General features: G+C 37.4%; 1 protein-coding gene across 5 annotated transcripts in view; it reads left to right on the forward strand.

The window, feature by feature from the left end:
• Positions 1–17,369, forward strand: part of LOC138702089 (monocarboxylate transporter 9-like) — a 97,998-nt gene that overhangs the window by 56,650 nt on the left and 23,979 nt on the right. For all 5 annotated transcript variants that reach the window (XM_069829645.1, XM_069829641.1, XM_069829643.1 and 2 more), the window contains one exon: positions 5,739–7,238. In XM_069829645.1, coding sequence (XP_069685746.1) covers positions 6,026–7,238 — 1,213 coding nt within the window. In that variant the 5' untranslated portion in view covers positions 5,739–6,025. The remainder of the gene's footprint in view (positions 1–5,738; positions 7,239–17,369) is intronic.

The following is a 17,369-nucleotide window of genomic DNA, read 5'->3' on the forward strand; positions in this document are numbered from 1 at the left end:
GAATACTCAACTGAATTTCAAAACAAACACACACCCATTTCGACACAATCATGAACACACTCGTTAGCCACGTGTAGAATTCAGTTTTCATGTTGATGTACAGAACCAGAGCCATCTTCAGTTACAAGCCGGAGCATGGGTAGGTTTGGCAACGCTGAGTGGAGGCGAAATAAAGGCATGACGTTTGACGTTTTAGTGCTTTGATTTCGTTGTCACATGTACATTTTCGACATTAATTGATACAAAACTAAGTGCATATGATCAAGATTCAGTGTATTGATGTACGTAATTTATTACGGAATCCGAAATGCTATTTTATTTGAGTTTCAGAATACCGCGCAAGTACTTGCATACGAAGGTAAAAAAAATATTTTGGGGGTACGCTAGCAAAAAAGATTGAATACCACTGGGGTACACCCTTATCCCGGGGAGGTCTTGAATTATGCAATACGAATTCAAGATGGAAGTTGCGTAACGTTTGGCAATAGTAATTTGTTATTGTCACTGGAGTTAAGCAATTTCCTCTCCTTGTCTTGGACATAGTCTAAAATGATGAATCTGAATTTTAGTGTCGTCACTACTTAACGTTATCCAGCTTTTTGTATGCTTAAATAATATATGTAGGCCCCTATATGCGAGATGATTCAATGATTAAGCAGGGTGTTTAACAACCTATCTGTATGTAGATCTAACTTGCTTATATCAGTATTATGCAATATTATAGGCCCATGTAAATAATTCCAAGAGTTTTGTAAGCATATCACAGAAACCTGAAAGTATATTGTTTATTTATTTGTCATACAATAAGTTAAATATACAGTATGTGAATTCTTAGAATGTCCATTCGAAGAGCATTTAACGAATTCACTTCAATAATTCAAGGTCTAATATAGGCCTACAGTAACACAAGATACGTAATTTGACCACACCTGTATAAACTGAATTTTTCCTGTAATTAGAAAAATTAGCAACGTCCCCCCTTTCAAATCACGTTTTTTCCCCTCGTTATGCGAGGTGTATTACTTTTTTTTTACCGTCCCTTGCCATGTCTGTGGCTTAAGCCAGCCGTGGCGAAAATGTGATCGTGCGCCGAGCCACTGTGTAACCTGCAACGTGCATAGCACCTATGGAGGAAGGCGGACACCCGAAGGGGAAGTGAAGCAACTGTCTGACTTATTAACGGATTTTCATTTTCCTTACGTCAAGCACTTAAATATAATTTTATACAGTACAAGGCTACAAACTAATGTTTAGTACGTGTAACGAAGAAAGAAATGAACAATAAATGAACAATATCACAACCTAAAATTAACTGTCTTCAGAATCTCTCTGCGACAAAGTTTCAAAATCAGGAATTATGTCACTTACTGCCAGTCGTAGTTGATCTCGAAGGTATTTGTCTGTCAGTTGTGATCTAAATTTGGTTTTTACTATTTTCATTGTTGAAAGTAATTTTTCACAAACGTAAGTTGTAGCGAACATGGCTTCAACAGAGCAAGCGAAAGAACGAAGCTTCGGATATTTATTTTTTGGCAAAGATTTGAAAGTTCAACATTTGTCAAGTCCTTACATCTAGCTTTCATTTGACATCACATAGTAAATCAGTGAGTTCAAATTGAAGATCTAACGGCATTATTCGTACATCTGCTGAAAAAGGATCGACGTACAGAGATAATAATGATAATAATAATAATAATAATAATAATAATAACAACAACACTTAAGCTTAATGTTTCACGAGTGACATGTAGTATAATGCCGTTTTATGTTATACAACCGTTTTCCTCGTAATATTTGTGAACAAATCATACATTTAATATTCGCATGACATCAGCAAAAAAGTGCGTCTTCCCATCCTACTTGAAACTTTCGTTTTTGTAGAGGTACATGGTTTCCAGAGAGACATTGCGATGATACGCCACTCGCAGGTCACAGACAAATACAAATGGAACGGAGTTTGACTCCAGTGAGTGAGAGGGTGGGGGTTGTGGGAGGTAGGAAGCAAGAGAAATGTATAGCTATCATTGCGAGCCACAATGTGCTCGTGAGTCACATTTTCGCCACGGCTGGCTTAAGCAATAGGACGCTGCTCTTCCATTCAAGCGATTCTGGATCGATCCCCGGCTAGGTCGTGATGAAACTTATACATGTTGCGGAAAGTTTTCTCAGTGTACTCCCATTTCCCCCTACCATTCTATCAACATTCTTCGTCCCTTTCTCATTTCATTTATCATCTGCAGTAGTTAAAAATAGGCTGGGGTGAAGTCTTGGGGCTCTGGGTTCTCGGCCTGGATGGGACCTGGCTCTATTAGGGCTGGGGCAAGACAGTCCATGTGTCAGCATCGCATTTACGAATGCCACCCGGGCTTAGACAATGATCGTATGTAGAGGGGAACATTGGGCCAAAGTGAGTCTAGTGAAACGATCTGTTCCGAATCAAGCCTTCGGAAAGGCAAAGAAAGTTTGGGTCTGTGGATAGCGTACGCATTTTCCACCAAAGCATACCGTGGTTCGATTCCCGATATGGGCAGTGCAAGAGATTTATCTTCCGTCTTCGGGGTGGGATAGTCGTCCCTTGTCAAGTGCTGTCTCCAATGGTCCTGCGTCACGCTTAACGCACGGTCAGTGGTCAGTGGCGGAGCTGCTTAAAACATTACGCCCCCTCCACTTAGTCCTCAGGTTATGATGGCACTTCAATGTTAAGAAATTGTTTTGTTTAAAAATATAATGTCGAAAGCTTCACTGGAATACAAGTTTTTAACAAATCTGATATCGGAAAAGTTGTCAGTATCATTTCCGTCCTCGTACAGAAATTTATTATAATGAATTAGGGCCTATTAAAAGGATTTTTTTTTTTTCACTTTATATCTGAGAGTTAATTAAATTGGGATTGTTGCACATCAAATTTGTAATTCTCTGTTAGATAGATAAATAAATAAGTTTCTATTTGATAAGATAATGCAAACTGACCATTTACTCACTCTCTAACACAAGCCTCTGTAACTACTCACGTGACAGATTTGCGTAATGTTGGTAGCGACAGATGCGACTCTTCACAACAGCTGACGAGTCCTTCGCAACAATTCCGACGCCTGATTATTAATTTAATGCTAAGCCTTTACGCAAATAATTCTCGCTGAGAAAGTTATTCTCCGAGCGATGTTTTTCCATTGGCATTTCAGAGTGGCGCTACAAATGATTTATAATTGCAACACTAACACACAAATTACGCACGTGGTAGTGACACCATTCAACACAGCATGTAGCAACCGATGACATAGTTCAGTGCTTCGCGTAGCAGCAGAAAAGGGCTGATAGGAATGCTACGTTCTGATTGGTTCACTAGGTTACCGCGCAGAGTACTTCAATTTTTTCATAGGAATGGTTGCCAACGCTAATAACAACTCTGTCATATGCATAGTTACGACGACTTGGGTATAGACTCTAGTGAATTTGTTTTTATTTTCTTTTTTCTTTCTCATTTAATTAAATATAAAGGAAGAATATCGTGGTGCTCCAAAAATACGAACTTGAGACAGTCGCGGAAATGCAGGTTCCAGCATCTCTGTTATGGAAGAGATATTTTTCGGGATACCGTCTGTCCATCTGTCTGTATATCATGTGAAAAGAAATTTCTCTTAAACTCTTAGTGGGATTTTGTTCATATTCAGTAACTATGAGCTAGTTTACTTGGGAGGCTGCACATGAAATATAATGATTTGTAGCAAAAAATAATAATACATCTACTTGGAATCAGAAACACGCAGTAGCAATCCAGTGGAGTCAAAGAAAATATTTTTATTTTTGTAACTTTTCACATTACATGCAATAAATTAACAATTACGATGCTGAAATAATAATGGCCAAACGATTCTTTTCTAAGGTAAATTATTATTATTATTATTATTATTATTATTATTATTATTATTATTATTAGCTGTTAGAATTTATAAAACAGTTATATTACCGGTTCTTTATGGTTGTGAAACTTGGACTCTCACTTTGAGAGAGAAACACAGGTTAAGGGAGTTTGAGAATAAGGTGCTTAGGAAAATATTTGGGGCTAAAAGGGATTAAGTTACAGGATAATGGAGAAAGTTACACAACGCAGAACTGCACGCATTGTATTCTTCACCTAGCATAATTAGGAACATTAAATCCAGACGTTTGAGATGGACAGGGCATGTAGCACGTAGGGTGAATCCAGAAATGCATATAAGAGTGTTAATTGGGAGATCTGAGGCAAAAAGACCTTTGGGCAGGCCGAGACGTAGATGGGAGTATAATATTAAAATGGATTTGAGGGAGGTGGGATATGATGATAGAGACTGGATTAATCTTTCTCAGGATAGGGACCGATGGCGGGCTTATGTGAGGGCGACAATGAACCTCCGGGTTCTCTAAACGCCATTTGTAAGTGAGTATTATTATTATTATATTATTATTATTATTATTATTATTATTATTATTATTATTATTATTATTATTATTATTGTGCTAACTTAATCTTGTGCTGAACTGTTATTGGCCCCAGGCTGTTGTACAGCACAATAAATATTAGTAAATGAATAAATAAATTATTATTATTATTATTATTATTATTATTATTATTATTATTATTATTATTATTATTATTATTAAATCACGCATTGGATTCTTCACCTGACATAATTAGGAACATTAAATCCAGAAGTTTGAGATGGGCAGGGCATGTAGCACTATGGGGGAATCCAGAAATGCGTATAGAGTGTTAGTTGGGAGACCGGAGGGAAAAAGACCTTTGGGGAGGCCGAGACGTAGATGGGAGGATAATATTAAAATTGATTTGAGAGAGGTAGGATATGATGATAGAGACTGGATTAATCTTGCACAGGATAGGGACCGATGGCGGGAATGAACCTTCGGGTTCCTTAAAAGTCATTTGTAAGTAAGTATTATTATTATTATTATTATTATTATTATTATTATTATTCCTAATTTTCATTGTAATTCTGTAGAAGTGTAATTCTTTCAGTCAAGAAGTAGCAGCCAACCGAGTTCTAAATCGATGGTTGCGTTATTGTATGACCTGTCATTAACATTTGTAACAGTTTTAAACCCATTTATTACGAATAAATGAACCACTACAACAAGGTAGATACTTCTTTACTTCTCTATGAAGGAAGTTAATGGAGTCGAGTATTGCACGTGTGGAAAATTGGGATTTTTTCTGTGTAATTAGTTTATTTCAGTCTTCATGAATTGCAACGATATCTGACTTTACGTAGCTTGTGGTGAATGAGAAACGAGAAAACTTTTGTAACAGTAAAGCAAAAATTAGAAGTGATTAAGAAACTATAGACTGTAGAGTCGATTAGATCTGCAAGTGTGACAGCAGATAGTTGACTGAATGGAGATAAAATCATGAACCCTTAATTGGAATAGGCATATTCCTGCTGTTGGAAAACTTGTGTAACTCCTACCCTTCATTAACCTGATAATCGGGAATTAACTTCATTCACATGTGTGTAGTATCTCTCTTATTTTCCTGTAAGATTTCCTCAATTACAAATATTTTATACATTAGGCACATAAAGAGGAGTAGAGAGAAAGGGAAAAGAGAGAATATACGAGCTATCCAACCCCTAGAATACAGCAGATTGCACACTAGAATAAATTGTCCCTATACCTGTTTTTAAATTGGTTTTAGACAATCTTACACTACTTCATAATGCTTAAACGTCCATCTTCTTCCACAGAAATCACTGCAACAACGAAGAAGGCGTCATCAAAGCAGTCACGTGTGACGTATGGCCGTCCATCCTTACGTGTCAATTTCTGACCGGATCAAAGGTCAGCCATTTTACGGACACAACGTCTCAAGACAGGAAACCACGAGAGAGAGCAGTACCAACATCGCAACCTCGGAATTGCCAGCTCGGATACCAGAACGTCAGTTTTCCGCTGCCAACTTGGACTTAACCATATCACGTATGAAATCAACAGCGCATAACCGCGATCTCCATCTCCGACGAGATTTACCGGAATGGAGTACAATCGTGACAGAGCAACCAGTGATCAGAGCCCAGCCACATCCTCACCTCTGTTTAATCACGGAAGGACCTCTAGTAGCTCAAAAAATGTTAAGGATGTTAATATAGGTGTGCATAGTGCCGGTGGACAAGCTGCGTTCAGCGACATGAACGGGAACAGTGCAATAGGCAATGATACCAAAGAATCGATTAAACACCTGAAACTCGAAAGAAACCATAGTATTAAAAGAAGTGTTCAGTTTCACGAAGAGCCTGCCGAAGTGGTTCCTAATGGTGCTTTACCTCCGCTAGTTCTCGAAGACCTGTCCGAAGACGAACCCCCGCCGGTCAACGTCTTGCTGAAGAACAGAGGAAGTATCTCTTCTACTCCGAGTCAGTGCGGAGAAGAGGAAGACGACGAGGAAGAAGAGGACGAATCCTCTCTGGAGGAGCAGTTCTCGGAGCCTCAACCTCCTGACGGAGGATGGGGGTGGGTGGTCGTGGCAGCTGCTTTTGTGACGAACATGATCGCCGATGGAGTAACTTTCACGTTTGGCATAATCTATGTGGACCTGCTGAGATACTTCGGTGAAGGCAAGAGCAAAACCGCGTGGATTGGGGGACTCTTCATGTCCATGCCCCTAATCTCAGGCCCGATAGCAAGCTACCTGACGGATCGTTTCGGTTGCAGACGTGTTTGTATGTTTGGTGCCGTCCTCTCCGCTTTGGGTTTCGTAGTGAGTTCATACGCGGAATCAATAGAACTGTTGATTTTTACATTCGGTATCGTCTCTGGCTTCGGGTTGGCTCTGTGCTACGTCACTGCTGTGGTCATTGTTGCGTATTACTTCGAGAAGCGACGCTCCCTCGCTACCGGGTTGTCCGTGTGTGGCAGTGGCATCGGGACCTTCCTGTTCGCGCCGCTGACGACGTTCCTAGTGACGGAATACGGCTGGAGGGGAACAACGCTGATTCTTGCCGGACTCTTCCTCAACATGGCTGTCTGCGGGGCTCTGATGCGTGATCTAGAGTGGACGAAAGCGAAGTCGAAGGCACTTCGTAAAGACAGACGGCAAAAAACTAGGGACAGAAGAAAAAACAAGACGTATTCTCAGTCGTTAAGGACTGCTGTGTCCAACATGGGATCTTTCAATCAACACCAGCAGATGCAGGGATTTCCTAGCGTGGAGGAGCTAAAACTATTACTGCAGAGAGGGGAGACTCCAGGTAAGGACTCAACACGATTGTATTGTGTAATGTATTACGACCTTGTAACTTGTAACAGTAGGGGCTACAGTGAGACAGGGAGAACAGTGAGACCTTTTTTATTAGATGGTAAGTTTTGATGTTGAAATGTTTGTAACAGTGCAGTTGTATGTTACATGAGTAAAGTAACAGTATTTTCATACTCGATTTGATTCTAGTTATAAAGGTGAGTGATGAAAAAATAATTCGTAATTTTTCACTCTAGAAGTAAAAGTTTGGCTTGTGTTTAATGAAGGTTATATTGGATATAAAAATGAAATAGAAATATGAATGTTTTGTTACCTAATACTATGGTATTTGAGGTTAAGTTTGGCAAAGTTTAGTCTTTCTTGTTTTGATTTTGAAGTGATGGCGCCATTTTTAAACGAACTATGCGTAAAGGGAACAGTGAGACATGCCATTGAAGGGTACACTGAGACGTCTCACTGCTCCCATTTACCAATGATTTGCAAAAATAAACTGTAATGATATTACATTTAATGGTAACTAAAATTAAAAATGAACATACTAGTAACCAATTTAGGAACTATAGCTTAAAATAATGGATACATTACATTTTAATGGTTTTAATGGTTTTATAGCTTAAAATAATGGATACATTACATTTTAATGGTTTCTTAAATACAAAATTATTCACAAAATTTAAGAAGACATTAAAAAATAATAAAGAATTAAACTAAATTATTATAATTATAAGCTTTGTTGTCACCAAAAATTCATTTTATTTTTTTCGTAAAAGTTTGAAAAGTCATGGAAAACCCACTTTTCCAATTGTTCCAGATGTTTCAATGGTTTCGAAGTCAGACATCAAAATGATTCTAAATAAGTCTGCAGAACATGGCAAGATAAAGAGACAGCAAGCTTTCTTTTCTTTTGAAATAAATGTAAATCATTTCAATGTCCGTTAATAGACACTGTGGTGTCTCACTGTACCCTTCTGAGTGGGAACAGTGAGACATTTGCATTTTTTTTTACAAACACGGATTGTATATTATATCCTTTATCTATTAACATTTCTGTTTATGTATTATTGTACTCCATGTTTTAATATATATTTCTATTGCACTTGATTTTAAAAATACTTGAAATTTCACTTGCATACATATGTCTTAATATTTTGTGTCTCACTGTACCCACTACTCCCCTACCTACGGAGTACAATCGCGCCAAAGCAGACCAATGCATTCAGTTGTCTGCAACTTTCTTACTAACAAGAATGAATAGGCAACATTGATGATTACAATGGCCATGTTATTTTAACATTTGAATTCATTCATTTCTAGTGTTCTGCCAGAGGGCAGGCCTTTCACTGCAAATCCAGCATTCTCCCGTCTTTCTATTTTCTGCCTTCCTCTTTGTCTCCGCATATGATCCATATATCTTAATGTCGTCTATCATCTGATATCTTCTTCTGCCACGAACTCTTCTCCCGTTTACCATTCCTTCCAGTGCAGTTTCTTTTGAACCAGTGACCCAGCCAATTCCTTTTCCTCTTTCTGATCAGTTTCAGCATCATTCTTTCTTCATCCACCCTTTCCAACACAGCTTCGTTTCTTTCTCTGTCTGTCCATTTCACACGCTCCATCCTTCTCCATATCCACATTTCAAATGCTTCTATTCGTTTCTCCCACTTCGTCGTAATGTCCATGTTTCTGCCCCATACAGTGCCACACTACACACAAAGCATTTCATTAGTCTCTTCCTTAGTCTTCTATCCAGATGTCCGCAGAAGATGCTCCTTTTTCTATTAAAAGCTTCCTTTGCCATTGCTATCCTCCTTTTGACTTCCTGGCAGCAGCTCATGTTACTGCTTATAGTACACCCCAAGTATTTGGAGCTGTCCACTTGCTCTACTGCCTCATTTAAAATTCGCAAGTTTACCTTCTTTATTTTTCTTCCTATGACCATGATCTTCGTCTTGTTTGCATTTATATTCATTCCATACTGCTCACGGCTGTCATTTAGCTCCAGTAGCATATCCCTTAGTACCATCTTCTCTTCTGCTATGCTTCTTACTACTACTATCACCCCTCCCATGTTCTGAAAACAGTTCTTCACTAAATCCTCCAAGTAGACGTAGAACAAGGTAGGTGATAAAGGGCATCCTTGTCATACTCCTCTTCATATTTCACTTCCTTCTGACATTTCTTCTCCTATCCTGACTTCGACCCGTTTCATATAAAGCTTACTGGACGGCCTCCTCTCTTTCCAATCCACGCTACTTTTCTTTAGGATCCCCATCAGTTTATTCCAATCCACTCTATCAAAAGCCTTTTCTAGGTCCACAAATACTAGCCTATATACACTCTTTATTCTTCTCTAGGTATATTTCTCCGATTATTCGTAGCAGTCCAGTTGCATCTCTCGTACCTTTTCCTTTACTGACCCCAAACTACTCTTCTTCCAACTGTTCTTCCATCTTAGAATATAAACGTCGATTCAGTATTTGCAGAAGAATCTTCGCCGAGTGCGATATCAGGCTGATTGTCCTGAACTCGTTACATTTCTTAGCAAGCCTTGCATTCTTTGCAATGCCTTGCAAAGCTCTGTGTGCGAACTTTGGCTGAGAGAAGGTAACAAAGTTAAACAAAGGGATAATATTTTGGCACGTTTTTTTTTTTTTTAACATTTAGGTCAAAAGGAGTGTGTGGGTATTGTTGGTAGGGTGACCAACTTTTGGTCACAAAAATACAAAAGACTTAGGGTGCTATGCATAGACATTTCGCTAGCCCGCGCTACGAGCGTGCTAAACTAGCCCCGGCTATCGACTGATTACTTGTACAGGATTCATATCATATATCGCTAACACTGGTTTATGAATACGAAAAATGTTAGTTCGCTGATCATCCACCGGAAGCCCGCGCTAACAATGTCTATGAATATGACCCTTAGTCACGACAAATTTAGTACGATTTTTTGGGACGTAGAGCGAGGATTCATTGATGGTTTAGTTTGTATTTATAATATAAAACTATCTTCTATAATACAACGAGTGCTGATAGTTTCTCGATAATTTAATTGAGCTTAACGAATGTATGTTGTCATGATATTTTTTTCGAGACCGAAAGCGTGGATTGTATTCAGTGGGATAATTCTGATGCGAGAAAGATGTCATTTTAATTGGAATTTTTATAATATAATCATGATGTTCATGGCATTGACTTACCTCTTTCTTCTTCGCAAAACACACAAATGTTATTACCTTTATTGCAAGGAGAACAACGCAAATATCTGAAATCGAATTTATTTAAAAACAACTGAACATTTCAGGTTATAGCAACATAATGAACCGTCATTAATCGATAACAGAATACACGTTTTCTCTACCTAATTGAATAAACCAGAGATCGTAGGAATAAAACAAATGAATTGTAGAAGAAAACTAAACATTTGAGGGTCTACAATAATGAACAGGAATATGCATGGATACGGGCTTACTATCGAAGCAGAGATGATGGTAAAAATGACGAATGTAGCGATAGGATAAAGAAATGAACGTAAGAGAAAAAAATTATCGGTTATAAATTTTAGACCACTATCAGTATAATAAAATTGTCATAGGCCAATCGAGTGCCAGTGAGCTGGTTGATTGGCTGCATGTCGCTCGTTTGGAATTATCATTTTAATTATAACACAAATATAATTTGTTACATTATTGAGTAAAATAATATTTAAAAATATACACGTTTCTTTGTTTTAACTTATTTTATATTTGTGACCAGGTTGCTAGAATATTTATTTTTTTATCTTACTATTCAAACGAAAAGAAACTCTTTACAATCATTAACAATTTTATTGATCATTATCATTAGCTCTGACTTTATTACTTCCAAGATGCTTTGATTTCTCTGATCTGTCCTTTTATTGATCAACATTGTTTAACATGGTTTTATAAAGTCTGGATGAAGTGTTAATTAGTTCCGATTTCGGATTATTCTATGATGATGATGATGATGATGATGATTATTATTATTGTTATTATTATTATTATTATTATTATTATTATTATTATTATTATTATTAGTGACTGTAAGAAATACAAAAAACTTATTTCTAACGAATATGTAAATATTTTCGTATACAAATTATTTAGTGATGAAGTACAGCTCATCTGTTGTATAAACTTGCATATTTTCCACAATAAACAGCATTTGAGTAAAGATAATTATTAGATCCATTTAGCAATGCAGATGACCTTGAACTTCATTGCATACCTGCTGAAGCAGTTTAAATAATGCCAATACGTCTTGTCTAACAGGTTTTCACGGCCACATTGAATACTGTCATGTACGTAAATATGTGAGGTAAGCAGGAACTTTGGAATCTGTTCTGTTGCATTCTGCAGTTTTGGAAAGCAAATTTAAATAATGTAATTTAGCTTTCTTGCTATTTCATACTGCTTTTAAACAGAGTGTGTTGTGATGTCACACAAAAAAGTAAGAAAAAGAAGACGAAGTCAGTTTCGAGATTTTTCATGGAAATAGACGTTTTCGGTAGATACTGTACCTTGATACCGAAAAAGTTGGAGTCGGGAATTACAGAGTCAAATTTTTATTTACAAATTTAAATTAAAGCGAAATGTGTATTTTTTAAGAATATACTCGTGCTAATAATATTATACCTAGGTCTGTATGATTGATTATCCGAAATGAAATAATTTCCATAATCCATTGATAAAACCTGTCATCATCTGCTTACAGGAGGCACTGTTATGTGTATATAATATTATATATGAAACAAGTTTATAATACAGAGCGTTCGCCTACGGGTGGGGCCAGGAAAGCGGCATTTACTGATACGCCGCTTTGTGCGCGCAGTTGTTGAGACACGCTCGACAATCAAGGACATCAAGGTCGACAAGTTATCAGTTGTGAGCCAGATGTTGCAGTATTTGGCACGTACAGTGCAGTTTCTTGACACAGTTGCTTAAATATTCAGCGTGTGTGTAAAATTTGTTAACAATGCAAAACGCAAAATTATTCACGCTTGAACAGAGAGTTTTTATGTATGATGCATATGTGAAAACAGAGTCATGTAGAGAGGTGCGTAGGCAATTTGAAGTGAAATATCCGGGTGCTCCAATTCAGGGCAGAGAAACTGTTAGACGTCTTGTTAACAAATAAGGACAACAGGGTCGATAAATGCTACAATTCCTAAGCGAAAACAAAGAGTATTGACGGGAGAAAAAATTGATGAAATCAGTGCATCATTTACACGCTCACCTAATAAATCTCTAAGACGTGTTTCACAGGAAGTTAGTGTTTCAAAAACATGTCTTTACTGCTGCTAAACTTTTAAAATTAAAACCCTACAGAGTATAGTATAGAAAGCGGAAGCTTACGGATAGACGATTCCCGCAAGCGACACCGCAGGCAGGCCGCTTTCCTGGCCCCACCCGTAGGCGAACGCTCTGTATTATATTTTATTGCATGAATCAATGTTTAGGGAACGAGCGAAGTGAGTTTCCTCATTTTGACGAATGTAATAACCAGGGAAAGGATTTATATGTAAATACATATTTACTTATAAAGCTAATATAATTTATATTTTGCATTATCTTTATGTTTCACAATGTGTAGGGTTGAAAAATCCTACTTTTATTTTCCATATTTTTCCATATTTTAGAGTTTAGTACATATTTTCGTTAATTTCCATATATTTTCCATATTTCATATAAAACAGTCCATATTATATTAGGTTTAACAATAAAACAAAACAAAATTCCATTAACTTTTAAAAATACATTTCAACAATAGAGATTTAAACACATGTTCAGTAATCCCTTTAACATCAGAGTTATTTGAAAATTAGCAGTCCTATCAACAATGGGAAAGTAAGTTACAAAACTGTATTAATTTAATTTAAAATTTTTAACAGACTTCAGTTGTGCAGCTCAACAGTTAAATGCCAGTCAGAGTACACATAGGTTCAGTTTTGTAAATCATACTATAAAGACGGTAAATATGCCAAAAGTACGTCATTCAGTCAATTTAAAATCAAAACTAACAAGTTACATTTCAGAATTTAAAGAAGATGGTTTATCAACTGACAATAAAATATTATTTTGTAATTTGTGTCAGTGTGCAGTATCATCTACACAAAAGTTCCTGGTGCAACAACACATTACAACTAGTAAACATCAGGCCAACAAACAACTAAATTCCAAGCAGAGACAATTGTTTTTAACACAACCAACAACATCGAATGTAAGATCTGAGTTTAACATCGACCTGTGCCGTTCTCTCATCTCTGCTGATATTCCTCTCTACAAACTAAAGAATAAGGTCTTCAGGGAATTCCTTGAAAAATATACTCAACATACAATCCCGGATGAGTCAACACTTAGGAAGACGTATGCTCCATCCATCTACGATGAGACAATACAGAAGATAAGAGATGAAATTAAAGATAGTTCAATTTGGGTTTCCATTGATGAGACTCCCGACAAAGAAGGTAGACTTGTTGGTAATGTAGTTATCGGTTTGTTAAGTGAACAATATTCTGAACGAATTCTTTTACATTGTGATGTTCTAGAAAAGTGCAATAACAAAACTATAGTTAAACTGTTCAACGAAGCTATGGGTATCCTGTGGCCAAAGGGTATTATGTACGATAATGTGTTATTCTTTATTAGCGATGCTGCCCCTTATATGGTCAAAGCTGGACAAGCATTATCTGTTGTATATCCTAAATTGACTCATTTTACTTGTGTGGCGCATGCATTTCATCGTGTGGCAGAAGTGGTCAGAGACAATTTCCCTAAAGTAGATTTGTTGATTTCATCAGTGAAAAAAGTATTTCTCAAAGCTCCCAGTAGAGTTAACGTGTTGAAAGAAATGTACCCTGAAATTCCATTGCCACCAAAGCCAATTTTAACTAGATGGGGTACATGGCTAGAAGCAGTTGAATATTATGCCGAACATATAGACTCTATTAACAATGTTCTCCTTGCATTGGACTCTGAAGATGCAGTCTCAATTGATACTGCGAAAACAGTTACCTGTGACATAAGTGTGAAGAATGACTTAGCTCACATTCAGCATACATTTTCATGCATCATAAAAACGCTCAAAAGTCTCCAAAATAGGCACCTTTCACTATCTGAAAGTTTTGAAATTATAAATAGTACTGTGGAACAACTGAATCGTGGTAGAGGTAAAGTTGCAGATGCAGTAAGAGCTAAGGTGGACACTGTACTTTCAAAAAACCCTGGATATGAAGAACTACAAAAGGTTGTTGCTGTGATGAGTGGTGAATCAACAGTGAAGATTAACTTGGACTTATCCCCAGCAGACATTGTGAAATTGAATTATGTACCAGTTACTTCTTGTGACGTCGAACGCTCTTTTAGTCAGTATAAATCTATCCTCAGAGACAATAGAAGAAGATTCACTTTTCAGCACTTGAAAGAAATGTTTGTAACCTATTGTTATGGTAACAGACAATAAAAATTGTGTTTTGTTGAAACTACATTGGAAGATAAGGTACGTCCATTATATTTTTTGTTTAGTTTGATTAAAATGTACCAATATTTAACGTACATAGTCATTTTTTTATAATTTTAAGTCCATATTTAATTCCATATTTTGGTAAAAATCCATATTTAATTCCATATTTTGGTAAAAATAACTACATATATATTTACATATTTCATATATTTTTAGTCCATATAAATCCGTTCCCTGGAATAACTGTATAACATTCATAAACGTGTTTCATACGTTATTTTTTGTACGACAGCATTATAAAACAATAAATAAAGAAATAACACATAAAATTCGTAATGCTGGGTATGGTAGTTTGATATGCTACCATGATTTATGAAGAAAGAGATTGCTGTGACAACAACAATGTATTAAATATTATTGCACGGCACATAGGCGGAGGTGCCCCAAACTTGTCTCAACTCTTTTTTTTCTATTAACGTTAGAACATATTGAATTCAAAAGATGTTTTTTGCTTTTGTTTATGATTAAGTGTGCTTAAATTGATGAATTAATGTCTTCAGATCACGTAAGTGGACTATAATATTTACTTTAAATTTCTGAATGTATAAGAATTTCATTTGAGGAATAGAAGCACTGTAATGTTTCTTTTGTAACAGCCTGTACTCATGTGTCAGAAGTCTGCAGGTGTTCAGGCCGCCACATGGAGAAATATGAATAACATACTGCACAACAATGCAGGAAGAAGAAAAGTGATCCCGGTGTAATGTGTAAACTTAAAGCAAGAGATTGTTGTTGTTTAGTCAACTGTCCGAAAACAGGTTTGAACCTCGTAAGTAATGCCAATAAGGCATCACTCATGAGGCAACTAGGCCAGGAAATAATGGGGTAGGGTGGCCAGTTCCTTTCCCCCTGACGAGAGATTAAGTAAAATAATTAGAATTTAATTTCATATGATATCTTCAGAAAAGTAAACTTCATATAAAAAAGCTTCTGTTACCTATTTTATGTTTTATTTAACGACGCTCGCAACTGCAGAGGTTATATCAGCGTCGCCGGTATGCCGGAATTTTGTCCCGCAGGAGTTCTTTTACATCCCAGTAAATCTACTGACATGAGCCTGTCGCATTTAAGCACCCTTCTGTTAGCGCTGTTACGTAGTTTTATTGAAGTGTTTCTCTACGAGAAAGAAAAAAAGGGCTATTGTTTTAAGTTATGCCCCATTATAATTTGTAGTAGACATACAGTTCAAGCCCTATACAGGGTGTTTCGAAAATACGGGGCATAATTTCAGGTATGTATTTCCCACATGTAGACAATCAAAATAGTTCATTACAACATGTGTCCGGAAATGCTTCATTTCCGAGTTATGGCCTTCACAACATTGAAATTCACCGGAACGTTTTTCTTTCCGCAGGTCGTTGTCATTACAGAAGATGTTCAAAATGTCCACCTCCTGCTTGAATACAGACCTCACATCGATGTCTCATTGACCTGCGAACACGATCCCAAACTCCAGGAGTATTGCGTATGTCCTCAGAACATGCCACAATTCGATTCCGAAGGGATTCCAAATCAGGCACCGGAGACGAATAAACCAATGATTTTAAATGGCCCCACAAGTAGAAATCGAGAGGGTTCAGATCAGGTGAGCGTGGAGGCCAAGCAATTGGGCCACCTCTACCTATCCATCGATCAGGAAACCTTCGATCCAAGTACCGGCGAGCCGTACGACTGAAGTGTGCAGGAGCGCCATCATGCAAGAAGTGAATGTGTTGACGATTGATCAGTGGAGTGTCTTCTAAAACATGAGGTATGGTGTTTTCCAGGAAGTTTCTGTACGCCTGCCCCTTAAGTCTGTTTACAAGTACATGGGGTCCAACTAATCGATCACCAATGATACCGGCCCATATGTTGAGGGAGAACCGCACCTGGTGATGAGATGAAACAGTTGCACGTGGGTTTTCATACGCCCATACATGCTGATTGTGGAAATTTGTTATGCCATCTCGTGTGAACTGTGCTTCATTTGTAAATAATACTAAGGCAGGAAAGTTCGGATTTACACCACACTGCTGCAAGAACCACTGACAGAACCTAACTCGTGCAGGGTAATCTGCTGGTGACAGGGCCTGTACACGTTGCAAATGATAAGGATACAATTGATACTCTTTCAACAGTCTCCAGACAGTCGTATGAGGAACATTGACTTGCAACGCTAGCTCTTGATTTGAATACATGTCGCACAGTCTAACGCCTACACAACACTGAATGTAACCTTCGCCTCGGAATGAACTGTCATATTGCCCTCTTAATGTCTCCTTTGACGGCAACGACCTACGGAAAGAAAAACGTTCCGGTGAATTTCAATGTTGTGAAGGCCATAACTCGGAAATGAAGCATTTCCGGACACATGTTGTAATGAACTATTTTGATTGTCTACATGTGGGAAATACATACCTGAAATTATGTCCCATATTTTTTAAACATCCTGTATAACTCGATCCGAAACATCGCGGATATGGATTTAACACTGTAAGAAACATGCCCCGAAAATACCTCTATTAAATGATCGTATTCCGATATTCTGTGCTACGGTCAAGCTATAACGGGGGGAGGAGATAAATAATGCCCCCCATAACCCCGT

The sequence above is a fragment of the Periplaneta americana genome, chromosome 6 (genome assembly GCF_040183065.1).
Source record: "Periplaneta americana isolate PAMFEO1 chromosome 6, P.americana_PAMFEO1_priV1, whole genome shotgun sequence".
Taxonomy (NCBI): Eukaryota; Metazoa; Arthropoda; class Insecta; order Blattodea; family Blattidae; genus Periplaneta; species Periplaneta americana.